Source organism: Embiotoca jacksoni, unplaced genomic scaffold, assembly GCF_022577435.1.
Source record: "Embiotoca jacksoni isolate LCO1_2020_lvr unplaced genomic scaffold, fEmbJac1.0.p SCAF_43, whole genome shotgun sequence".
In the NCBI taxonomy this organism is placed as follows: Eukaryota; Metazoa; Chordata; class Actinopteri; family Embiotocidae; genus Embiotoca; species Embiotoca jacksoni.
The window spans coordinates 2,113,982-2,140,610 of NW_027185396.1; the positions used below are offsets into that span (position 1 = coordinate 2,113,982).

A 26,629-nucleotide genomic window follows, 5' to 3' on the forward strand; every position below is an offset into this window, starting at 1 on the left:
GCACATAACTGCTTGATAATGTCGTCCAAAAGATTTAGCTAAAAAAATCAATTTTAAAAAATACACCGTTTCTGATCATCAATTCATTTAAAATGTATTTTTTATTAATATAAATCAAATGTCCATGACAGTTAGCTGCAAAAAGTCTGCAAGACCTCATTGTAGCGATATGCTCGTTGAAAAGTTTCTTTAATTACTGTTAAATAAAACTAAAATTACCAATAATTTACTCAGTTCAACTAAACGAATATCAACCTTAAAAGACGTTGACCAATTTCAGGGAAGAAAATGCACAACGTTACCATCAAACTATTATCTGACACTTCAGCAGGAAACTCGGGTTCATTTTCAATGCAAATGAAGTCGTTGGTCCTTTCTGGACATTAAAGCCTCAGAGATGCACAGCTGCCCGGTAATAAAAAGCTGACACAGTATGCATGAAACCACTTTCTCTCTTGCGTGTTTTTCCTTCGTTTCCTCCCTTCTGCTCCTCTTCCATCTCTTGAGCCTTTAAACGGTTGTGATGTGTCGGCCTGTTGGATCTCCGCCTCGGTGTCGCTGGCTGGTTTAATCAGAGCTGCCGAGGACATCGGGCGGCTGCTGTCAACGATGACCGGCTCCCAAGGCTCCAGGCAGCCATATTTATCATCCACTGCACCACACTTCTCCAAATCCTCAAACCCAGGGAAGAGTGAGCTCAAGGCTTCATCCTGGAGGAGATCAGGCATGCCGGGAGGATGTGAAGAGACGCAGCAGCGGTCCAGCCGTCTGAAAACTCTCCACAACGCAGACGCGAGGTGTCAGAAGTCCTCGACAGAAGTGGTGTTCGATCCCAGGAGCTCATCAAGCTCGGGAAGGAACGTTTTTATGGTGAATTTTACTGTTCAGAGACCCGGTTTGATGGTTTGTAATGTAATGGTGTAATCATGAGTTGAAACTCAGCATAAAGGGAACTCTGCCAGTTTTACATTAAAGTGAGTTTATTCATCACAAGGAGTTCTGATCTCACACTTTCCTTGGACTCTTGTAAAGTTGAGGCGTGCGTGTTTTGTCCAGGATCTAATCACAGTAAACATGATTAGTAGGATCTTCGTGTTTTCTGGACATTGATGGTCTCCGCTGCTTTACATTTTGTCCCATTATTTTATTTTCTTTATCAACCTTTCTAAGCACACTTAACACTGATGCATGTTTTTTATTATTAAATAGCCATGAGTTATTAAAAGCTTTTTAAATTAACATCCTCGAGAGCCTCAGATTTTTTTAAACTATATGGTAGTCAATGCTGATTGTTTAAAAGCTCCTACAATACTTTTGAAAATGAACCCGAGGTCTACGCCCCCTTCTTGCGGCACCATCTCCTCCTCTTCCTCAAACCACTTGCATCCTTTCAAATCCGTCACCTGTCGAACCTGAAAAACTCTTTAAACGTTTCATCTTTCTTACAACGAACGCAGACAAAAACATTTTTTCTGTGAACGGCTTCAGTTGAAACAACCAGTGAAAGTAGCTCTTTCATACCAGTTTCATTTTACACCAAGTTTTATGGATTTATGGATAATTTCAGGTAATCAAAGATGAGTGAATCCATCCAGTCAGTGGATTCCTGAGGCTGAAATGACATTTCAACACCTGCTTCTGCTGAACTGGACCTGCACCAGATTTCAGATTACAAACTTGGCAGCAAGATTTTCATAAACTCCTTAAAAATCACTGAAGACCAGCGGAGACACGCAGGAACCAGGCTTTGCAAAGAAAAAGAAACCATGAACAAGGAGGTACTCCAACATCTTTTTTATTAACAGTTCAGAATACACCGCGGTGAAGCGTTCACTTAAAGACTCTTTGGGCCGCCGTGTTCTCCGGCCTCTGATCTGACCGTCGCTGTGCGCTGCTCTCTTTTTTCCAAGAGTTGGAAAAAAACCTGACGGTGGTACTTGAGGGTGGTAGAACACACACACACACACACACACACACACACACACACACACACTCACACACACACACACACACACACACACACACACACACACACACACACACACCTCTCTGTCCTGCTGCGACAAACAGAAAGTCCAATAAATACACAACAGGTCTCTCTGGAGCGCATGTTACATGCAGCACTCACACCGAGCACGTGTCTGCTGCCTGCGTGTGTGTGTGTGTGTGTGTGTGTGTGTGTGTGTGTGTGTGTGTGTGTGTGTGTGTGTTCAGGTGTGATCCTACATATATTGTAAGTATAGTAAATACCATCAGATTGCACTTAAGACCAAAAAGATTGAATTCTGTACACAAAGTCGTCCGATATTAAAAAATACATTAAGTTACATTTTCCAAATAAATATTGGTCCATTTTTGTTAGTATGTCGACTACCTGAGACGCTTTCAGAGCCGCAGACGCATCCACACACCTTTTCATTTATCCATGAGCGGGCTTCCTTTCACTCTTTCCTTTTTACCTATCCTTTGATTATTCTTTCCATCTTTCCATAATAAATCTGTTCCACTTGCTTCAGCCATCCCTCATCATGTGACTTGCTCTGTTACCGTGCCAACACATACAAAGTAAAATGATTTCTCTGGCTGCACCAGCGCAGCTTCGTCCAAAAGACACGAGAGCGTGTTTTCAGATGCAAACACACACACACACACACACACACCCACACCCACACACACACCCACACCCACACCCACACACACACACACACACACACACGTGCTGTGATTCTGTGCGAGAGGAAAAAAGTGTGTGTGCTTTGTTGATGTGACTATATAAACGTTTCACTCGCATGCTGTGACACAAACTTGTAGAATAACAGTCTTACAGCCAAAAGGAGTTTTTTGGGAGAAAATATGAACGTGTTCATGGAAGCTTTTTCTTTTTTTTGTGAGAAGGTTTTCACAGTATCATCTGTTATACACACACACACACACACACACAAACACACACACACACACACACACAGTACCTTTACATGAGGACCACCACTCTTCCTCAGCATCATTTGCATCAGTCTATTATTGCTTTCGTATACAAATATTGTTATAGAAGTTTTTCGTGAAGGAAAAATGGGAGCTGCATCGTCCGTCTGCAGAGAAGCAGTCTTCACCTCCAGCCCGCGTAGAAAAATCTGTGATGTGTAATTTCCATAGCAAAAGTGAGTCCTCACAGGAAACGGAAGAAACAACGACTGGATTATCCAGAACGCTGCCGTAAGGCATCAGAACCGCCGGGCTTCCCTTCCTCCCTGTTCTCCAGCTCCTCCGAGTCTCTGTTGGTTTATACGTTAGAGACGGCGCTGTTCATGTCTCTCGCCTGCCGGATGCCGTACAGCCACTTGATGACTCGGGCGTTCCTCTCGATGACCGAGATGCCGTAGGGGACCCGTTCGTTGGCCCTGGAGGGCCCGTCCTCGTCCTCCTGGTCCCCTCCGTCCTCCCTCGCCCGCTCCGCCTCCTCGCCGCACTCCGAGCTGGGCGTGCTGACGCTGCGCAGCTTGGAGACCGACACGATGTCCGAGTTGGCCCGCGCGAAGCGCTCCACGCCGCCCATCCCCTCCACCTCCTCCGGGTCGAGCCCGCAGTAGTTGAAGAAGCGCTCCAGGTCGGCGGTGGCGCGGGAGTAGCGGTCGCTCAGGTCCGACTTGGAGCGGTGCAGCGACGGGTGCTTGCGGGCGGAACCTTTGGAGCTGGCGTTGGATATCCGGGTGAACGCGGGCGAGGCGGGCGGGATCATTCCCGCTCGGATCAGCATGGGGCTGGGCGGCAGGTAGGCCGGAGGGGAGGGGAGGGGCTTCTGGGATGGGGTGATGAGCTGAGGGTGGGGTTGGTTTTGATTGGGTGGAGGGGGTGGAGGAGGCGGGACCTGAGGGTGTGCGACCTGGCCCTGAGCAGTCTGTCTGGGTCGGAGCTGCAGCTGGGCCCTCTGGGGCTTCCTGAGCTCCGCCTGCGGCCGAACATCCACCCTGCGCACCGTCACCGAGTTCGGGGAGCTGTACGGCACCGGGACCCCGATGCGGGGCGCCCGCGCCGGGACGGGGGGCGGCCGGCGGATGAGTTCTGCCGCGGGGGTCCGGAGGTTGTTGCTGAGCGGAGAGGAGGTGCAGGAGGAGGTGGACGAGGAGGCGGCGGTGCTGTGATTCAGGGGTTTGAGGTTGTTGAGGAGTCGGTTGCTCCGGTCCGGCTCCGCCGACAGACTGCTGCCGATGCTCTTAGCTCCTGACGACGGGGACGAGGAGGAGGGGGAGGTGGAGGAGGAGGACTGGGAGCAGGGCAGCGGTCCGTCGCACACGTCGTTGATCAAGTTATTCAGAATATCCAAGTTCAGAGCGGGCTTCCTCCTCTCGCCCGCTCCCTCTCTGCCTCCTCGGTTCTCCACGTCGGCGGGGCAGCGGGGAACTTTCCGGGCCGGCGGCGTGCTGATCTGGCAGTGGAGCATCATGCCGTGGGGCACGAGGGGCTTGCGGATGATGGGGGGTTTGATGGGGGCCTGGCGGGTGAGCGCCACCTGCTGGCTCTTGACGTACTTGGCCTTGTCGGCCTCCAGGCGCTCCACGGCGCTCAGCTTGCGGGCCCCGGGCTCCACCTGGCGCCGGAAGTAGTCCGGGCCCTTGTTGAGGATCCTGAAGGGCATGGCGGAGGTGAAGGGGACTCCGGCCAGACGGCCGTCGGAGGGCCGCAGGGTCTCCACCGGCATGCTGGAGGAGCTGAGACAGAGAGGAGGAGATCAGTCACAGCTTTTGGAACAGAAATGTGTGTGAAGTGACAAGAAGAGGAGAAAGTGATGGACTGAGTGACGGGAGGAGAGAATGAACTCATCCAACATCCTCTCTCATGTCCTCCCTGAGCTTCAGAAAATAGCTCTTTTGTACTCTCTCTTTTCTGTCCCCCTCCCCCCTCTCACCCCCTTTTACTCCCCCCCTCCTCTCCAGGAGCCCCTTTAACTTCCTTACCGAAGCTGCTGCTGCTCCTCTCCCTGTCTTCCTCCCTCCTTCTCTCTCGCTCTTGTATCGCTCCTCTCTCTCCCAGTCCGGGCTCAGTGAATGGCGACGACGGGGTCAGTCGGGGTCAAATTCCACATCGGTCCCGTCCAGACCACCTCTGTTGGCTCAGCGGTGACCCGGAGGGGCGTCGGGCTGCAGACCGGGGTCAGCTCTTTATCCCAGAGTGCAGTTCTGGAGGATCAGCTGGCAGCGATCGCAGCTGCGGCTCAAACGCCGGATGATCCTCTTTAGGAGCACTGACCTGCTCCTCGGCCCCTACCCGGTCCAGATGTGAGCGGAGACACACAGCTGCTCTGCAGAGTTAAAAAAAGAGAGGAAGTCCAGGTCAGATAACAGCAGAGCGCTCTGTCTTCTGTCGCTCTCTCAACAAAAAATGGCATCCACACACACCGAGAACACACACACTCCCACAACACACACACACACACACACACACACTTCAGCCGGCCCACAGACGGGACTCTACACTGAAGTGCAGCAGACGGGTCGGGCTTTAATACCATGTCTGGCTCCTCCCAGCCGGCCAATGGGACGGCAGGCCGGAGGCTCGGTGGGGAACGGGGAGGGGGGAGGGGGGGGCTGCGCTCACATTGGTGCAGCTCAAAAGGGATCCTGACCAATTGAAACCCCCCCTCCCCCCTCCCCATTCAGAGCACAACAAAACACTGAGGCAGGGCTTTCATTCAAATGAAAATTCTTTGAAAGGGAGATGGAGGGGGGGGGGGGGTGATTGGTGGGCGGGGGGGAGGAGGGGGTGAAAGGGGAGGGGGGCGGGGATAACTGCTAAAAAACAGATGCAATATTTTACATTGACTTGCATCAAGCTCAGCGGGATGCTACCAAAACACTGAAGGCCACTGAGCTCTTTGTTGTCATCACAGCAGAAGGAGACAAAGTGTGAACAAAGACCCAGAAAACAAGAGAGGATCATCAGCTCACATCCAAACACTCTGGAAGGACCATTTCACACATTTCACACATTCTCACTGCTGCTTTTACTTTACTGCAAATTAACTTCATGTTGTGTAAAAAACAATGAATCCAAACCCAAGAAGCAGAAAAAGAAACGTGAACAAAGCCAGTGAAAGTTTGTATTATCTCATCTCTTTCTCTGAGCTCCAACTCCACAAAACAACCCCCCCCCCCCCACACACAAAACCAGTCTTATAGTTTACAGCTTTACAATCCAGGGTTACATCACACCCAGAGAGTAGGCCTCCTCCTCCTTCTCCTCCACCACCACCTCCTCCACCTCCTCATCTAGCCACACATTTTTAATTAGGCTTTTTATAGCCTGTTCCCTCAACATGTGACCCTGATTTTCCCCCAACATCTCTCATCCTCTCATCCCCAAGCAGCCGACCAGCAGAGAGCAAAACGCAACCATGACAGCTTACACTTAGAGCGACACACACACACACACACACACACACACACACACACACACACACACACACACACACACACACACACACACACACACACACACACACACTGCTTTCATCCCAACCATGCGACAATCCACAGAAGAGTTTAAAATAGTCCGGCTTAAATTAAACACATTTGCATCACAGAAAACAACGATTCACAAACATCAGGCCACCAGAAGCCGTCACAAACCCTCCGGGAGTCGGAGCACTCACACGGGAGACGGAGCAGGAAGCAGTCAAAGCACGACGGAGAGAGCGCTGAACGGATGCTGAAGCTGGAGTGTTGGGAAAGGAAAAGGAGGAGCGGTTTGGTTTCTGGTTGAAGGAAGACAAAAAAAAACAACAAAAAAAACCACAAGATGATGACATCATCACCAGCATTGGGACATCTGGAGCGTTCAGACGCACACAAACAAACAAACACACACCAGGTGCCTACCCACGATGCAACCTGACCGCTGCATTGCAACACGCAGTGTAAACACACTGTTGAGGAAAATCAGTGGAATTCCCTTTTAGCACACAACGCAACAACAAGCCGAGCACATGACACACAACGCTGCTGCACCTGAGACAGTGACCCACTGAAGACCGCCGGAAATCAGACACGCCAGGATTTCAACGCTTCTTTGGGATTGAATGTTTCTTTTTGCGGCGGATTTTCGAAAAAGCTTTGTTGTAATTTGCAAAGTTTTAAGTGAGTTTTTTTGCATAAAATTGCAGGAATTACAAAGAAAACCTAAGTTGAGAAAAAAAGATGCTATTTTTTTTTTTAGTACCACCTGATAAAAATGCTGCTGCACATCACAGAAATATTTTAGCTCTAAACTTTTTTCTATTTATTGAACTTAGAGGACCGTGGAGATAAAAGGTCCTAAAAGCTCCTAAAAGGTCCTAGAAGCTGCGTATGTTTCCAGAACAGAGCGTCTGTGACTGGAATATAGAAACAAGGACGACATCAGCTGTCAAAATAAGAGCTTTAGATGCTGTTTAATTCATGTTCATTCAACACATAGACCTGCTGGATGAAACCAACAAAGAGACGTCTCTGACAACTGGACGTGTGGAGAAAACTCATTTAACATCCAGTAATATGGAATCACTTCCTCTGATCACAAACATTTAATCACATCATTTTCATGTGAAGAACACATTTCCCACAAACCCCGTCACTTCCTGTTTCTCCTCTTGTTCAGGTTTCCTCCAGAGTTTTATTTGGTGATGAAAACAGGAGCAGAGTCTTTCTGATGGTAAATAAGTTATTTTTGTCAATAAAAAGTTTCGTTTGAAAAGATTTATTTCATGTCGTTAACTTTTTCAGCACAGCTTCTGTTGACGACATTTTTTGAAGAAAAATATTGGGAATTTTAATAAATTACAAGGTCCTGCAAATATTACAGTTTGCTTGAATTCAACTTATTGTTGGTAAAAACTACAAACTCACCACTGACACACGTCCAGTACCCAACCTCCAGAACATTTAAATGCAAGAAAAACTAAAATATTTCATAGTCACAGTCTCATTTTTTAAAGAAGAATTTTATTTCACTAATTTTTGTGACCGTTTGTGACTCCAATGCTTTTCTTAAAAATCTCCTGAAGAACTAGTGTAGTGTCACCAGACCCTGGCTTTAAAAGAACTGCTCAAAAACACCCAGAAAAGAACCACCCTCCTCTGCCTCCTCACTCACACTGAAAACTGCAGGTAATTATAGAAACGCATCCGATAGAAAAGGGCTTTACCAGAACCGGTGAAGACGAACGTCTGGTCCCAGAAACCTCAGCCACCTCAGGTTTAGTAGGCCGTGGCCTTGTCATTACCCTCACAGGCCTCCTCTGAAACACACACACTCCTGTGGTCCACATTTAGACCCTTTTCATGTCCACAAAGAGGCCGATTTCTTTAAGAAGGGCCAACCTTTGGCTGCACTTGGTCCTTTCGGGGCTCAAGTAAATACTGAGGAAAACAGGTCCCGGTCCGATGAGTGGTGGTCACACACTAGCCGGGCCTCCTCTCTGTCTTTCTCTACAACGTAGCATGCTGCTGGTGACCAACGGGCCTCTGACACACACTTAGATCACGATTACTGTAGTCGACAAATCCCAATGACACAAAAGGAGTAAACCCATCTCTGCAGGGAACAATGATCCCATGATCCATTCATTATTCAGTCTCTGCTCACACATGCGTAAAGAGTCCAGGAACACAAAGAGGTAGAAGTACTGATCATCATTCTCGTCAGGCTGCTAAATAAATTCACAACACTGCAGGTTTATATTTGGTACAAGTATGTAAATGTCAACCTGTTTCCGCTCCTTCGTTAGCGCTCGGCATCGAGAGGAACCATCAACGACCGCCGGCCTGGATGGAGGCCAACTTAACAAAACAAAACAGCAGCTTTTGTCATCCACGTCCTCGTTGAAAAGAGTCGAGCAGCTTAACATCCATCTCTGCAGCAGACTAACTGATCACACCGTTCACACCTCCTGCAGCCAGCAGCGAGGTGTGCATTGATCAGCACACCGCAGGCCGTCGGCCCTGTGTGTGTGTGTGTGTGTGTGTGTGTGTGTGTGTGTGTGTGTGTGTGTGTGTGTGTGTGTGTGTGAGAGAGGAGAGGAAACAAAAACATCCCTCAGCTTGTGTGTCCTTTTTTTTTTTCCCTCCGAACTTTCCGTCTTTTACTTTTCCGCTCATGTTCTCTTCTCCCACAAACAGCTGATGTCTCCAACGGGCTGCGACCGCAGCGTCAAACCGAGGAATGATATTTCTATTCAAGCGATGGAAACTCGGTCTGATTATTACAAAACTATGCGGACCGCTGACTGCTCTTACATTCCAGTTTCCAACCAGCATATCAGAGGGTCATGATATGGCTTGTGATAGCTGCTGTGTGTGTCCGGGAGATGGTGTCAGATGTTAGTGAAAGAGATAAAGGGGAGCTGTGATCCGGATCACTGGGACCAGAAAGCAGCTGAAATGGAGGGATGACTGGACTCTTTTACCGAGCAGCCTGTTTAAAACTAATTACAGACAGACACCAGGACTGGGAGCAATTTGCCACGCCAAAATTTTCTAGCGCTAAGTATCTGAGTGACTGAATAAACAGCAACACAAGAGGAAACGGGTTTCAGGAAAAGAGGAAAGATCGTTTCTATACTCGTGTTCTTAGAAAAAAAAAAAAAAAAAAACAGGAAGATGCAGCTCAGAGGGTCCAAACACTGAAGGACAGGAACAAGGTGCGCTCATGTGTGTGTAAACTGTGCCGCCAGCTGGCCGGTCATATCTCGGAGGCCTTGGTCCCAGCAGACGTTGATCCCTGATAGTCTAGAAAACAAGAGAAACCCCACCTAAACACAGAGTCAACATCCAGGCTGAAACTCAGGAAGACATCGGGTTCATTAACAAACTCTCCAGTGGTGGAGTAAGAAACATTACACTCAAGGGTGCGCATTATTATTTATTATTATTATTATTAAGCGCTTGTGCCTAATATTGTGGTTAAAGAAGTTTCCAACTAAATAAAACATGTAATCTAAATGTTTTCATATTGTGGAGCAATTCACTCTCAAAATGTAAAACTTTTTGTTGGCGTGATCTCCATTTCCATGGCAACACATTGGGGTACGACTAAGACCTGGAAAACAATCAGCTGACTCTTATGTAACATATGTAATGTTTACTACTCCAGGAAGTAGTCTGACCCTTAGCAACCACCCTAGCAACAGAGGATTTCTAGTCTCCAACTGAATAAATACAGAACATAGAAACACTAAACTGATCAGCTAGTTCAGTCTGGTTGGAACAAAGATATCTGATGGACAAAGATATCTGATGAACAAAGATATCTGATGGACAAAGATATCTGATGAACAAAGATATCTGATGAACAAAGATATCTGATGAACAAAGATATCCATGGACTCATGTGTTTTTAACATTTTAGCTCCGTGTCATGTGTTCAAACCAAACCGGTCCAGCTAGCCTCCTCTAGGATTGTAAGTGCGTGACTATCCGTGGTGTTACGGTACGGGTGCTCAGAGCGACCAAAAAGGACCAAAAGAGACCCGACTTCACCAAATGGGTCATTTAATAGAACTATAACAAGTAGAAACTACATTATATTACATATTATATGAAACTCAACTCTAATTCTATATTCCATTGAGGAGGTGGAGGGATATTTGGAGTGATGAGCAGGATGTGATGTCACCAGGAAGCAGTGATGCATTTCACAACAGGTAGAAAAACAAACAATGGCGGTCAGCTGGAGTGTTTGTGCACCCAGCAGGTGGACACGGTTTCACGGCGAACTGCACCCGTCTATTTCTGGACACTTGGACTTGCCTCTTTGCCATGAAGCCTGCACACAATAAACTGGCAACGGCTGCAAAGGAATCCCACAATGAATAGGATTCCTGTACGGCACCATCTAACCACTGGAATAACAACACGGGAGGAAAAACAAGGAGAGTCCAGAGTGCAAACTGAACTAAAGCCACTACAGAAACAGACAGACAGATATACTGACAGCTGTTCCTAATATTTTGTTCTTCCCATTCAAATGTATTGGGTTAAATACAGAAAATAATGGGAACATCTGTCAGAATAACCCAGTGCAGTTCAACAGCACCACAGATCACACTCTCCAAACCGACCATTAAACTCAATCAACACTTCTCTCTCAGATTGAATAACAACTGAACATTATTCAGTCGCTCCTGGATTTTTTTTCTTGTGATTGTTGCGATCTAAAATGTTTGATGTGGATTCTCTCAAAAGTTGCGATGTAATTTGCTACGTTTTAAGTGAGTTTTTTTGCGGTAAAATTGGGGGAATTTGACTTTTTTACGCACTATCTGATAAAACAAAAAAAGATATCTAAGCATGCTGCACATCACAGAAAAGTTCTAGTTTTGACCTTTTATTTAATGTTTTATTGAACTTAGAGAACCATGGGGCTCAGAGTTTTATAAAGCGAGTTTTGTTTGACCAGAGTACTTTATGCTGTCAGATTCTGCTCATGAAATTTTTTGCAGAAAAATTAAGGGAATTAAAAAGAATTTCAAGATGATTATAATCTCTATGAAGTGTGGATTTATTGTTATTGTAGTTTATGCTTCACCTGTCAGTGGTTTTAATGTTGCAGCTGATTGGTGTATGCCGTCTGTTGATATTATGATATCCAACAACTAAGACAATATTTAGTCTCGTACACAGACTGGATATAAAAGAGTTCGTAGCTTCAGGTCTGTAAAATGGTTCTGATCCAGAAGTGTCTTCAGCTGCAATACCAGCGAGTGCCACTAGAGGTCGGCTCCAAAAAGCCTCCGGCTCCATAGACTCCCATTCAACTTCTCTCATCAAATCCAAAGTGAATAAAATGTGTCCATCAGTTATCTCGGTGTTGTTAGCTAAAGTCACTCCTTCTTATTAGTTTTCTGGAAGTCCATCTGAAAATAATCCCTCATTCATTAGAAAAGAAGATTCAAGAAGACCTGTTTTTGGGGGCGTGTCATAACGTTCACAAACCAACGATGACATCATTGATGGTTGATGGTTGGTCTCATATCGATATAATATTACCCAGCCCTTATGTGCGACGCAGGCTGCTGTTCATCACTGGGACTCCCCAGCTTCAGTTTTTAAGTCAATAAAAAAGCTTAAAAAGAAGAGTTCAAAAGGTTATCAGCCCCTCCCCCCCTCCCTCCCTCAGGGCTGATTTAGGGAGCTTCTCCGACAGCTAATGAAGACGGAGAGGTGAGCAGCGGCGCAGCGGACCTCCCTTCACACAGAAAGCAGCTCTGGCCCGATGCAGAGCTCGGCCGACATGCATGACTGAAGTGTCTGAACTGCACGGTTATGCAACTGTTATGCACACTGGAGTCTAGTCATCTGCAAAAACAACCACTGAACCAGAAGCCAGTTATTATAGCATCCTCCTCCATCTTTGGACGGACCCCCTCGCCCCCCTCCCTCCACCTCTGCCCATCACTGTCTGTGTCTGTGGTCCCCGAGAAACACACACACAATTACACCCAGGGGTGGGCCGGGGACGGTCCGATGAAACCCCACCTCGTGTGTGTGTGTGTGTGTGTGTGTGTGTGTGTGTGTGTGTGTGTGTGTGTGTGTGTGTGTGTGTGTGTGTGTGTGTGTGTGTGTGGAGGAGAGTTTTGACTGAGGAGGTAATCAGTGCAGAGCAGGTGGCTGAGTGTTCCCGCAGGAAAACTAAAACAAGCATTGAAGACAAACATGCGAGAACATCTGTGATCTGACAGCATTAGTAAAGAAGGAGGAAAAAAACTCATTCAGTTGGCACATAAACAAAAACATTTCTCTACATTTCATGTTATGAGTGTGTAAAATAAATTTGCATGCCTTGATAGCGAGAGAACGAGAGAAGAAGAGAAGAAAGTTCAAGATGTATTTAAGTTTTCTGCAGTGTTTCTCTTGCAAATTAATAATAAAAAAAGCAACCCCTCACCAAAAAATATGTTTACTTCATATTTGAGACGTGTTGTTGTGCCTGTGGTCAGAATGACGTCTGTGCAGGAGTCTGACATCAGAAAACTGTTTATACATTCCTGCAGATGGAGGAGGAAAAGTTTCTGAGCTCACCTTCAAACTCAGTTTAAAGATGAGCATGTACAAGCATGAATATTTGGGAAGCCAACCGTAGTCCAATAACCAGCTTAAAAAAAAAAGGTGTGATATGCACTCATATATCCACAGAGCACATCCTCTGAGGAAGGTGGAGGAGGAAACATCATGTTTTCTCTTCCAAGATCCTCATTTGTTCAGTGACTTGGAGGAAATGTGATGGAAGAATTTTTTAATGAGTTAAAGGAACGTTTTTGTGGATGTATAATATCAAAGTAGTGTCATTTATAACGGCTGAATGCATGACTGCAGGGAAATTTAAACAACACAAAGGTTTCTGATGCATTTTAAAAGGACTTTCATTCGAAAATTCTTCAGAAGTAATAATTCTGTTTGGTGCTTATTTTTCTGGATAACTGGCAGACATGCACCCAAAAACACACTTATTTACTAATGAATGAGGGATTATTTTCAGATGGACCTCCAGAAAACTAAGAAGAAGGAGTGACTTGAGCTAACAACACCGAGATAACTGATGGACACATTTTATTCACTTTGGATTTGATGAGAGAAGTTGAATGGGAGTCTATGGAGCCGGAGGCTTTTTGGAGCCGACCTCTAGTGGCACTCGCTGGTATTGCAGCTGAAGACACTTCTGGATCGGAACCATTTTACAGACCCGGAAGCTACGAACACTTTTATATCCAGTCTGTCTTACAACTTGAATTTACAATTTCAGTAGAGGTTCTGGCATTGCTGAACCTCCGGAGGGCGAAATAATAACTCTGATGCAGCAGAGTATTTCTGCTGATTATGAGTCCTCCCAAAACTGATCTGAGTATAGATCTAAATGAGAGTGTGGGTTCGCATCACTGGTTGGAGGCAACTCCTCTCACCACACACAGCTGGAGCTAATCCATTAGATAACACACACACACACACACACACACACACACACACACACACACACCTGGGGGGCACGAGGCACAAATGCACACACAAAGTACATAGGAATGAAACTACATGGAGCTGCATCCTAAAAAGACACAAAATGCATGAAGGGCACACTTGAACAGCCACACACACACACACACACACACACACACACACACACACACACACACACACACACACACACACACCTCTGTGGTGCAGAGCCTAAAGGCAAACACAAAAACGCAGGGAGAGAGAAAGTCCCCTCACCCCCCCACCCACACAGGCCCCCTTCAACGTGGTGTGGTGATGAACACATTCCAGAGACACACAGGCGTGGACACAATCACATACTGCTGTCCTTACTCAGATATACACACACACACACAGTTAACTCTTTATAATCACACAGGTACTGAGTCAGCAGAGAGCTCATGAAGTCTGTTTGTTTCGGTTGTGATGTGCTCAAAACATTTCGTCCTCTCTTCTTTAAAAACAGAAGTTACATTAGAAATGGAGAAGATGAACTCATCAAACTGAAGCACCTCTGAAACCCTTTCTCTTTCTGCCCTGAATCAAATGTCAACATCAGACCGCGGTACGTCCAGCCTGCCAGCATGCCGCTACAGCTGAGAGGGTGAAAATAGTCCCGGAGCAGAGCTGCCAAATGTTATAATCAAGACCAATATTTTTAGATTTGGCATTCTGTCTCAAGGACGAGGAAGCAGACGCACAAAAAGACAATCTGCTTCTGTTACCATGAAGGTTTTCAGTTGCTCTGCAGCACAACAGATGACTGAACATCTTCTAATGAGGAGAATAAAATAATAAATCATTGAAACACACACACAAAAAAAACACTTAAAACATGACTTTCAAGTGATAAAATGTGCCATGGATACCTGGCAGAGCAACAAGCCCTCCCTCCTTTTAAGTACACAAACACAACCCCGTGCCCACACACTGCAGCCGCTCAAACAGGACAGAAGACAAAGTTTACTTACAGGATGTCAACGGGGTCCTAAAGCAGGTTTCTAGAGTTCAGGGAAAATAACAACGGAGCTGCAGCTTGAAAGCAGCCGAGTCTCTGAGAGAAGCAGGTCGAGTCTGTGCGAGCGACACAGTGCCGGTATGTGTGCGCGCCAGCCAAATGAACACTAACCTGAAGCCTCCCTCTCTGCTCCTCAGTATAATACTCCCCTCCTCAGTATAATACTCCCCTCCTCAGTATAATACTCCCCTCCTCAGTATAATACTCCCCTCCGTCTCCTCCCTCCGCTCAGGAAGACTCCGCCCACTCTGACAAGCAGCAGGAAGGGCGCTGGGAAAGCAGGAAAACAAGAGCTCGTTACCTCGCAGTCACGTGACCTTCCCGACACTTTCTCACCTTTCTTCCGAAGGGCCATTTCCACCTCTGACAGCAGCACCAGAAATGGAAACAGGGATTCATTTATCTAATCCTGCAGGTTCCTGAAAAGTAGGTGAAGCATCTCCAGTGATCAGCGCGGAGACAGCGGTCAAACAGGGCAAAATTATCTGCGTTTAAAAAAACAAAAAATTCAGTGCCAAGTTCAATTCCGATTTTGTGGGTTTTTATGAGGCGACTGCTTCTCACAGAAACCGTCTTTTTCTGCTTATCCCCCCCAAAAAGTGACGCAGTTCAGGCCTCTGCAGCTGAAAATAGAAAACACAACTTCCTGTTCCCAGGAGGATTTTTTTCCTGGAAAGAGCCGGCAGCAGGTGAAACTCTAAAGACATTTAAAGACTAATTGTATAGTTTACAAATTTGTCACAACTTGCTAGAAACATGACGCATTACGAGCAACAATTAATCAATGAAAGAATAACTGAGCTTCAGAAGATGTTGAATAATTGCTTAATTTAAGTCAGTACTCCAGTAGAAAAACACAAAACAGCCCCTGTTGCAGCTTCTGAAATCTAAAAATGTTAGATTTTTGAACAGCTGGTCAGGTATTTCTTTACGCGGGCACTTCTTACTTCTTTTTATTTTTTTTTATAACATTAAATTTGTGGACAATATATAAAAAGAAAACTGCAAATTAATCAAATATGAAAATAATGATGCATTAGAGTCCTATTTATTACCTTATAAACTGTCATGGAAGCACAAAAATCCATCAAAAAGCCAGTTCCTCTACCCCTTGCCCTCCTTCCTTATCTCCATCTACTATCAGCATGTAAATAAAGCAAGCAAACAAAAACAAAGAGCTTACTCTGAATAAACTATTGCTGTAACGCAGCACAGCATCATCTGTTGAGGCGATGTGCTGCTGCTCAAATACCTACATATTGATTTATTCACAATGATAAGGGCAATATTTCCCCTTGTTTACACGATGACGTCATACTGTGACGGTATGACCTACATTATGTGTTACATCACGCACGGCTGCCAGCAGCTCCACCGTGGAGGACTCAGTTCAGGAGAGGGGAAGTGGGTCGGTTAGAAACCATTAGATGGAGAACAAACCACAGTGATATGTCAGTCTTCACTGAATACTTGAAGGAGAAATGTTGTGTTTATGCCGACAACACATATTTTGTTGTGATTGACTATTCTTAAATTTATAATAAAATACTGTTTTGCCTTTTGTCATCTTATCACAGAAAAACATGGAATATCGTGGTATTATTTAAGAGCTATATCAGCCTCCTATGTACAAGTGCACATTGCAGGCAGATTAATAAGAATATGTTCCAGTCCTGCTAGTTACCTCTTGATTGTCACCATAACAATGAATGAAATCAGTGTGATAACGAACCTCGAGTCTCACAATGTCACAAACTGTGTTGTGGCATTCGATAAACTTCAAACTCCTGTCTCAGTGACTCCAGCTGCACCGCCTGCATTGTGTCCCGTCATCTCACTATATCAAATAGTGCAGGGCTAAGCAGCCAGTATAATAATTCAGGTTGTTGGGTGTGATTTCTAAAACCAGGACTCCCAACATTCACGTCGTGCATCGACTGACCAGCTGTGCAGAGGAAAGAAAGAGAGCGGGGTTGAAACTCTTTTCATTCTTTACTCAACTGTTCAGAGGGCGACAGCTGAAATGTGCGCTGGTGTCCCCAGAGTGTAACGCAATAGACCAAAATAAGCACATTTAATTTCAGATATGGTAAGAAAACGTTCCTCGTATAACCTGGCCTCGTGAAAATGTAAACAGAGAAGTCACACGTGGAAGAATTTCTAACTTCAACTGCTTTGAAAGCAAATTTCTTGCACTTGCAGTAAAAAAAAAAAATCTAATTTACAAGTAACAAGACATAAACCGACTTGATATTTACGTAGTGAAGTGCATGTCTGAAGGTTTTTGCAGTTTAAAACAGGTGGACACTACTGAAATAAGAATTGAAATAATAAAGGGATATAAAACAATAATCAGTGGACTCTCTTCTCCACGTCTGACAGCATCCAAATAAATCACTAACAGTTTCTCAAAGAAATTCCAGAGAACATTTGCCTCTTCCTTTCCAATAGATTGAGCCAAGATAACAAACAATGCTTTCTAGTAAGTGAGAAAGTCAGTGAGGGGAAGTGGGATAACACTCAGCTGGCGAATGAAGGAAAAAGAATATGATTATGGAGAAGGTGTGGTCGAGGATATCCTGTCATTAAGACCGGCAAAACAGTAGTTCAGGAGAAGCTTTATTACTGGAACACTTGGAGAGGATTCCTGTAAGTTTATATAGAAAGCTTTGTGTCCAGTTAATAAAACAAATAAAACAAATGTCCATACATGCACTTGTCTTCCTCCCCATCAGTAGTTTCCTTCATTCCCTGCAGGCTGCCCTCCCTCCTCACAGTCCAAACACACAGCGCTGCTTATTTAAAGGAGTCAGCAGGGCGGGGCGCACCACACCACCCTCCCTGTGGTACACACTGAAACACATGTTTACAAACCGACACAAAGTCGGCCGTCTGAAGTCCAACACACACACATGTCAGAGGTTCTCCGGAGGCAGCAGCAGGGAGCGGACGTCCACGCCGACTCCTCGCTGCACAGGAAAAGCCATCGTGTCAGAAACACAGTGGGGGGGGCCACGAGACGGGACAATAAATAGTTCGGCTGGGTCAACAAATTCTGACACCTTCTCCGCCGGCGCTGCCAATCGGGCTCTCCTCCCTTTCTTCCACTTCTTCATCACATACAAAAGAAACATTCAAATCTACAACTCGGTTTCCCAAAAAGTTGTGACGCTGTGTAAAATGTAAATAAAAAAGGAATGCAATGATTTGCAAATCACATAAACCCATATTTCATTGAAAATTGACCACAGACTACATATCAAATGTTGAAACTGAGAAATTGTATTGTTTTATGAAAAATATCTGCTAATTTTGAATTTGGTGCAGCAACACATCTAAAAAAAGTTGGAAAAGGGGCAACAAAAGACCGGAAAAGTTGTGTGAAGATTATAAAACAAACATGCATTAGTGCACATGGCATGGGTAGCTTGAACATCTGGAAGGAAGCATTAATGCTGAATGAGATATTCAGGTTTTGGAGCAACATATGCTGCCATCCAGACAACGTCTCTTTCAGGGAAGGTCTTGTTTATTTCAGCAGAACAACGTCCAACCACATTCTGCACGTATTCCAACAGCATGGCTCCGTCGTAGAAGAGTCCGGGACCACATTTCACTTTGAAAACTCCACCAACTGGTCTCCTCAGTTCCCAAACGTTTACAGTGTTGTAAAAAAAAAGAAAGAAAATAAGTGATGCAAAACAGTGGTAAACATGACCCTGGCCATATATGTTTCATGAAACAATGAAAATCCTCAGTTTCAACATTTGATATGTAGTCTTTGGTCTATTTACAATTAAATACGCGTCTATATGATTTGCAAATCATTTCATTCTGATTTTATTTACATTTTACACAGCGTCCAAACTTTTTTGGAACTGGAGATGTACTTTTAATTCTACTTCACTTTCAAATTCCAGCCTCCCCTTTTGTCTCGTTCCTCCCTCCAGCTGAAAGCTACACGCTCTCTGTGCCAGGAGGGAATATTTTCAACATAATACCTTGAGAGCGTCCCAGCCGGCCTTCCGGCAGCGCTATCACACCTGCATGAGAACGCACACCTTCGCTCCGAGACACAGAGGAGGCAGGTGGATTAAAAGCATTAGTGAGTGTGAGGCGCCTTCTCATTTTGCCCAAGACTCTGATCCATGATACACGTATGTGCACACACAAGCTCACTTACCAGCACAACAGTGAGTGAATACTGACGCCCCGATGGACGTTTACACAACAAAACATTTTACATTTCTCTGTCGATTAATCAGTTGAGACGGGAGGGGTGCAAAGTTACAGCGGCTCTAGGTCCTTTCTGACATACCACACACACACACACACACACACACACACACACACACACACACACTCTCACACGCACGCTCACACACACACACACACACACACACACACACACACACACACTCTCACACGCTCGCTCACCCACACCCACACGCACGCGGCTAACTCCTCACATTACCGCTCATATTACACACCGACGTGCCCCGGCAGGCCTCGTCTCCGTCACCCTGCACCCGGCGAGGTACAAATATCAAACTGTGTGAATCTCCTGAGGAAATCAGCCCGAGCTGAGTCAACAGAGAGTGGAACGGATTTTTGATTCAGATTTTTGGAGGGACTTGTTATCATCAGGCGTGTCTGAGGATGACTTTCAGCTTATGTTGACATTCGCATACTCAAAAAGGCTGCAAATAGTCAACACAAATATCATGGGCTCATTTAAACATGAAGACTTCATCAGGGCAACATGTGACTTCTCCCATAGCTAATGACCCCCCCACCCCAAATATATTAGATAAACCGTACTGCCTTGGAAAAGAGAAAACTCTGTATTCAATGTTAATAAGGTGTATTAATCTCTGCTGGCCCTCCGATTTAACTAAAACCACACTTCAATTCTTTGAGACTTTGTACCGGTTCACCCAGTAAACATTTTAAGACCACTACAATATGATTTTCCATATACCACCATACCTGCACACAGTAGAAACAATTACTGTAAGTTTCCTTTTAGCAGCAAACTACAGATCCTCATGGAACCGAGGTTACGTGGAGGTAACCACCACTGTGCTGCATAGAGGCAACACAACACCATTCAGTTTAATAGGAGAGGAGCCTGTACCACTGCGTACCCTTCTTCCTACTGGTTATAACTTTATCATTTGTGACACATAAACAACCTATAACACTAACAATGGTACATCTTTAAGTTTACAGCGCTGAATTGCATGCTGGGTACATTAGCTAGCGAGCCAGGTAGCATAACAGTCTGTTAACAGCGATAACACATTCAAGAAGAGAAAAGCGAGCTGCAGAATCAAGAGAAAGAAACCAGAAATGAACCAGGAGAACTTGTGGCCATGAAAGGAGATGTGTCTGCTGTCTGGAAGGTTTTGGGGTTTTAAAGAAATCCGTCAAAGCCCAAAAGACTACTGTTTGCATACGTTTGTGGACGTCAACAAGTCTCGCTAGTGAGGCACTGAAGTCTAAAGTTAGGACATCTCTTTTTCTCGAGGAAAGTCACATTACGAACGCAAAAACATCCACCTATGCGAGGGCATCGTCCTGCTACGGACAGACCTGCGTTCAAAGCAGTGATTAAAGCAGTGGATTCCAGGCATGTCGTGTAGTTAGTGAACAGTCACTGTGCCCTTGTGAGTTTTACCCCTTTACACCACGTGAGGGACTGAACTTCTGTCAGGTGTACACAAAGACAAAGTACACATGAGCACAAAGAAAAAGGTGGGACAGATGTTCACAAAGATGTGTTGCAAAGTCTGTTCAGTTCCCAGAATACCAAGTCCAGTAAGTGACTAATAACTCCAGGATTTCCCCGACTTCTATGACACATGATAAAGAACTGGATCGATGAGAACACGGATCAGATAGAAATACAATTTCATCTGGACCCGTCCTAACAGCTTGTTGTGTAGTCTAAATCCGTTCGCTGTAAGCTTTGTTCTACGACTTTTATTTAGCATTGTTAAATAGATACCGTCATGATAATAGTAAAAATATTAGGTTTTTAGTCAAGTAACTGCTCACCAGAAACCTTTAGGGAAAACCCTGGTAATTCAAAGTCTTTGTTAGCATGCAATACAGCCTACATGATCAAATATACTGTATACTGTACTGTATATCACTAGGATCTTAAAGAGTACCATGATACAATTATTAGAGAACAAGTTTCAGAAACAACGTTTACACAATGCAATAAAAGTGATAACCACATGTTGACCAGTGTGAAGCTACATAAAGACAGGACGGTCTCATCCCCACGTGACGCAGCAGCGGATCTATAACACTCAGACATGTTAACAGCTGCTTGTTTGAGCTGGTTAGTAGGCCAGTGGTCCTAGTGGGGGGGGGGGGGTAAATAATAGTTAACCAGGAGCACGTTTCTGAGTAATGACCTCGAAACAACCAGAGGTGCTGATGATAAGCAAAGGGCATAGTCTCTCCGTCATGTGCAGCGGAGGAAGCACGGCCTTCTGGGAAGGAGGGAAGGCTGGTTGGCATCCAGACTGCCGACATTTGTCTTGAAAGGGAGGAGGACGAGGGAGATCCTCCAAAAATACACTAGCAAACACACACACACACACACACACACACACACACACACACACACACACACACACACACACACACACACACACACACACACGTGTGGGGGGGATTTACAAACACAAACTAATGAACGCACACACTCATATCGAACTCATCAAACCAGATCTTTCTATTTGTGTAGTCACCATTGATTTAGCCTTAACGGCCTGGTTCCCAGCCGTCGACCCACTTATGAGTAATGGCTCTGAGTGAAGGCTGTTTACACCTAAATACAAGCAAACAGAAACACAACTTGTCCTCCTTCGCCTGATGGACACAGGCAACACAACACACAACTCACATGGTGCCTTCACAGACATGGTCTCCTCATGAAGAAGGTCAATGATCATGAGGTTTTGTCCAGGACAATAACGTGGTCCTCCTGCTCTGCGTGATCTCCGATCCATAGAGCGTCACCTGATCACCCCTCCATCAGCTGTTTGCATGTGAAGCCTTGAGCCGCTGACCCCCAGGTTTCATCAGAAACAGAGACACAGGCTGCCAGGACAAGGAGTCACACTGACCTCATTCCTCAGGGAAACTGGCAGCACCCGGGAGCCAATGACTGAAGGGAGCTCCTGCCACATGACTCCTACCGTCTTGGATATTTGGGCCACAGAGGGCTTAACCTGACTGGAAGACTCGCAAGGACACGAACTGCACACACCACTTCTTGATGTGAAATGAAATACTCAAGACAAACTATCCACGAAGAGCTGCTGCACCATCATGACTGTATCAGGAGAGACATTTCAAGACAATGATGACAGGTGTGTGTGTGTGTGTGTGTGTGTGTGTGTGTGTGTGTGTGTGTGTGGGGTGGGGGGGGGGGTCATATTGTTCTATTTTGGCTGTTTCAATTTGACTCTATTTTGTAAAGAGAAATAATGGACTTTGCCCGTCACTACATTAAAAGCTGTAAGTGAACGACAGGTAAACAAAGTGTGAGCAGGATTCTGTTCACATCCGTCACCGGGGTCAGGAAGCACGCTTCACTCTGTCAGAAGTACAACAGGAGAAGTCGGGAATTGGTAGAAAAATCTTCAAGTGCTTTTGTAGTGCTTGAGCAAACTTAAAGATGCAGGATCGGTTGTCAGGTGTACGTGGACATTTTGCTTGCTGTAATCTCTCTTCCTGTTTGTTCTGGCCTTTAAAATAACCTTTCCTACCGAACTGTCAGTGTTAGTAAAACTAAAAACCCTCCAAGCTGTGTTTGAAGCAGTCAGAGTGAGACTGCTTTTTGGTAGTTACTGTTTTTTCAGACCTACTTTGTCAGCGTCTGCCGCCTGCAGCTCAACGAGGAAAAACAAAGAGAGGATTTTGTATTCAAACGTCGGATCTTTATCTAAACTAATATTTCTAGACTAATATTAAACTTGAGATAAACTTGCGGCTCTGTGTGCGGCTGTGCTCTATCCTCCATCCTCTGACCAAGTGGAGCGGATTTATTTCCCCGGTCTGAGAAACGATGTTGACATTAGCTGACCTCGTCCCCCTCATGGCAGTGAAGACACACTGCAGGCCGCTGAGATAAAAGACAAGCACAGGTAGAAGCACAGAACAGAGACGGGAAACTAACGACGGGAAGATTAAAAACAGAAACAGACAACCAGCAGAACAACGTGCGAGAATTAAATCCACGCAGCCTGTGACTCAGTCCCTGTGATATGATGAATCATAATCATTTCTGCAAAAACAAACACTCAAACCAAACTCACTCGCTGCATTCAGCTTTGGCAGACATACATTCAGATGTGTAAAATCTAAAGACTGGCCTACATGCACTCTGCAAAGAAAAACAAAGAACATTTTCCTACGTTGCTCTGCAGCCATGATGCTGGCTATAACATTACAGGCCACAGCTAGTGGAGCGTAATCCGGGCCAAGCCACACTATTATTTGCTGACTGTTCATTGTGATGGATGGTTTGTAGGTTTCATAGGAAAAATATAATATTTTCCAGCTAATCACAGGCTTGCTGTCATGTAAACAGTCTGCCTGAGCAGCGAGAAACAGGAACATCACCAGCATCAGCCGCAGCGGTTGGTTAACTCCATTATGCATGCCATCCCAGCAGGCTGATGTAACAGTTGAGATTAAATGTTCCAGCGTGTCCATCTGTGTGGCAGCTGTGTTCGGCACAAACTGTAATATCACCGCCGCTGATGTCTACCGTAGTCCTGAATTACTGAGGATTCCCTCATGTTTTCCCGGCCCAGACGAGGCACCACCGACAAGACCAAAATACTCAAAAGTAAACAACGAGATGAGTGGACACAGAAAAAAAAAGAAGAAGAAACTATGAGAACCTCTGAGACAGCAAACCTCACAAACCAAACCTCAGACATGGTGACTAGAGCAACGCTACACAATCTGCAACACACTGCACAAGCACACGTTTTATGGTGATGCATTTTCCACAAATATATAATAATCTCGGTCATTTTGTAAACCCAAACATGCGATAAATATTCCTCATCATTGACCTCTGTAGCAGCCAAAAAGTCAAACATGAGATATCTTTAAAAGGTCGACAACACAAGCTCAAACAGTTCCATCCATTTTTTATTGAACTGCCCATCATTGCATTTTACTGGTTTACCAATAAAGTCAAGAAGGAAACTGCAGCCAGAGTTTCACCAAAAACCAAGAAAGGAGAAAAACATTACCAGACTACTCAAAGCACTGCATCGGCTACCCGTATCTTTTAGAGGCGATTTGAAATGTCTTTTACTTGTTTATAAAGCTTAAATATGTTCCTCACGTGTCCCACAACAGGTCTGCTGAAAGCGCTTTCTCTTTTTAGTCCCCCAAACTGTGGATCTCGCTGCCTTCAGACATCAGAATAACAAACTGAGTACTTTTAAAGAAAACTGAGTGACCTATCTTTTTGGCTTTCTCGTGACGTTTATCATGGCGATGTTAAATTTTAATCATTGTTTTTATCCCTGGTGTTTGTCATTACTTTTCTGAATTTGATTCATTGAGTCTCACAATGTTTTTTATTGTGGTAATTTTAAGTTCTTCATTTTACCTAACCTACATTTTTACTAGTTTTACACAGTTTCAGTGAAGGTCGACTCAATCTATCTGAACAAGTCTCTAGTCTGATTTTGCCCACCAGCGTTGCAGAGCTGCTGCTAATCTGGACAAATGGTAGCACCACCAAACAAGTATAACAAGCAAAACATCTTCCAAAGTGCATTTCATGAGCACAAACCCACCTCCTGCTGCACGCTGCGGTGGGCCATAAGCTTCTTTCCAGACACCATCAATCAATACTCTTCAGCTTGTTCGATGTTTCTCCTTGTTTAAATGACAGAAACAAAGTCTGCAAATGTGGATAACAGCAGGCAGCTCTACATCACGACATGCACTCTGCCACAAACTGCCATTAACATCTGAAAAGTCGGATGTTTTTCCATTTAGATGTAAGAAAACAGAGTCAGAGTTTCAGCAGACTGTTTTTCCCGTTTTCTCTGAGGGGCCCGTAAAAAAAACAAAAAACTCCATGCTGATAGGTGAACTGACTTTTCTAGGCTGCAGGATGCAGATGTCTGGTATGGGAATAATTAAGTATTGAAATTACGAGGTGGTGTGTTTGTTGCTGTTGCCCGAGGTGAGCAGCTTTTAGCAAGCGAGTTACACTCTTTGGTGAATCTGAGCCAATTAATACACCAACAATGTGTGACTAGTCTGCTTTCCTCGCTTGGAATATTTTAAGATTTCCCTTTAAGTGAAACAAAAATAGTAGCTCAGCTGAATTATCAGGCTGAGTTTCTTTAATTGAAGCTGATCTTGTGTATGCATCTGCTCAAAAAGCATCTTTTATAAGCCGCCTCTGGGACTCAACCTGCTGATTAAAGAGAAGAAGGCAGCCCGGGTCAATACAGGAAGGGACAGCAGTGAGTTTCAGGCCTCAGCTTCCTCCTGACAGAGGAAAAGGACCTGCTTCCCTCCCCCTGATGTAAACACATCAACAGCCTAACACGGTGCCCCCCCCCCCCATGTGACCTTTTAAACCAGACTCACGTCCTCTTGCTTCCTCATTTTATGCAGCAGGCCTCATGTTACTGCACATCTTTGTGTATCTACAAAGGAATCAGAGCGGTTTCCCGACGAGGAGAGATTACAGGAACTTCTCAGTCACCTACAAAATCACAACCATGTAGCTTCAAGAACAAAGACAATATCCTTTGGAAATAATGTACTTTTAAAGCCCACGTTAATACAATGTGGAAGAAACAAAACCGAACTTCCCTTGATATGGACGATCATTTAAATACATATTTAACTAACTGCAGGGGACCCGTCGCGAAATTTAACTCCGAAACGTTTCTTTTTCTTTCCTCCTTTCCGATTAGCAAAGGTGACCTCTTTCGGCAGGTGGACGTATATCGATTTATATATATATATATATATCAATGCTCACCTGTCCCAGAGCTCGTTATCACCGTGAAGCCACGCCGGTTGGTTTAATTCCCGTTTGAACGGATCGTGTCGGAGATGTTTGAGAGTAAAAGTCCACTAACGACATTTGGTGTCTACTTTCAATGTTGGCGCGGGTGATACCATTAGCTCCCTACAACCACCAGGGCTATTATACGGGCTTTATAATATACACTCGTGAAAAATGTCGCACTCTGCTAAGTGGTGAATCTAATGCTGCGTTTCACTGCAGGTAGTCTTCGTATTGTGAAATATTTTATTTATTTTACGTTACAAGGTTTATTTAGGAGAACCTTTTAGCAGACCCCTAAAACGATCCGAGTTTGGTACGGTCGGGGTTCCCACTCATTGGTCAGTCCGGGCCTTTCGTAGTTTTGGAGGACGCAGCGTGCCCGCTACCTTGGTAACCACGTCTTCTCGCGAGAATAACAGTATGGCACTTATTACAAATGGAGAATACATGAGCACATTGGACGGACTTCTTTTGTCGTGCTGTGCCGGTTCCGCCCTTATTTTTTATCACCGTTACTGGACGCAGTTTCAC

The 26,629-nt window shown here is 45.0% G+C and overlaps 1 protein-coding gene across 3 annotated transcripts; it reads right to left on the reverse strand.

The window, feature by feature from the left end:
• Positions 1–1,779: 1,779 nt before the first annotated feature.
• LOC138210187 (protein FAM110A) lies at positions 1,780–26,112 on the reverse strand. Of its 3 annotated transcripts, none has more exons than XM_069169186.1 (3): positions 26,069–26,112; positions 4,953–5,296; positions 1,780–4,706 (listed from the first exon to the last, which is right to left on the reverse strand). In XM_069169186.1, exon 3 carries the CDS (start codon positions 4,694–4,696, stop codon positions 3,281–3,283), a length of 1,416 nt encoding a protein of 471 aa, XP_069025287.1. In that variant the 5' UTR covers positions 4,697–4,706; positions 4,953–5,296; positions 26,069–26,112; the 3' UTR covers positions 1,780–3,280. The 3 variants fall into 3 exon arrangements, with proteins under 3 accessions (XP_069025287.1, XP_069025286.1, XP_069025288.1); XM_069169185.1 differs by lacking the exon at positions 26,069–26,112 and adding an exon at positions 14,969–15,169; XM_069169187.1 differs by lacking the exon at positions 26,069–26,112 and adding an exon at positions 8,738–8,867.
• Positions 26,113–26,629: the final 517 nt, after the last annotated feature.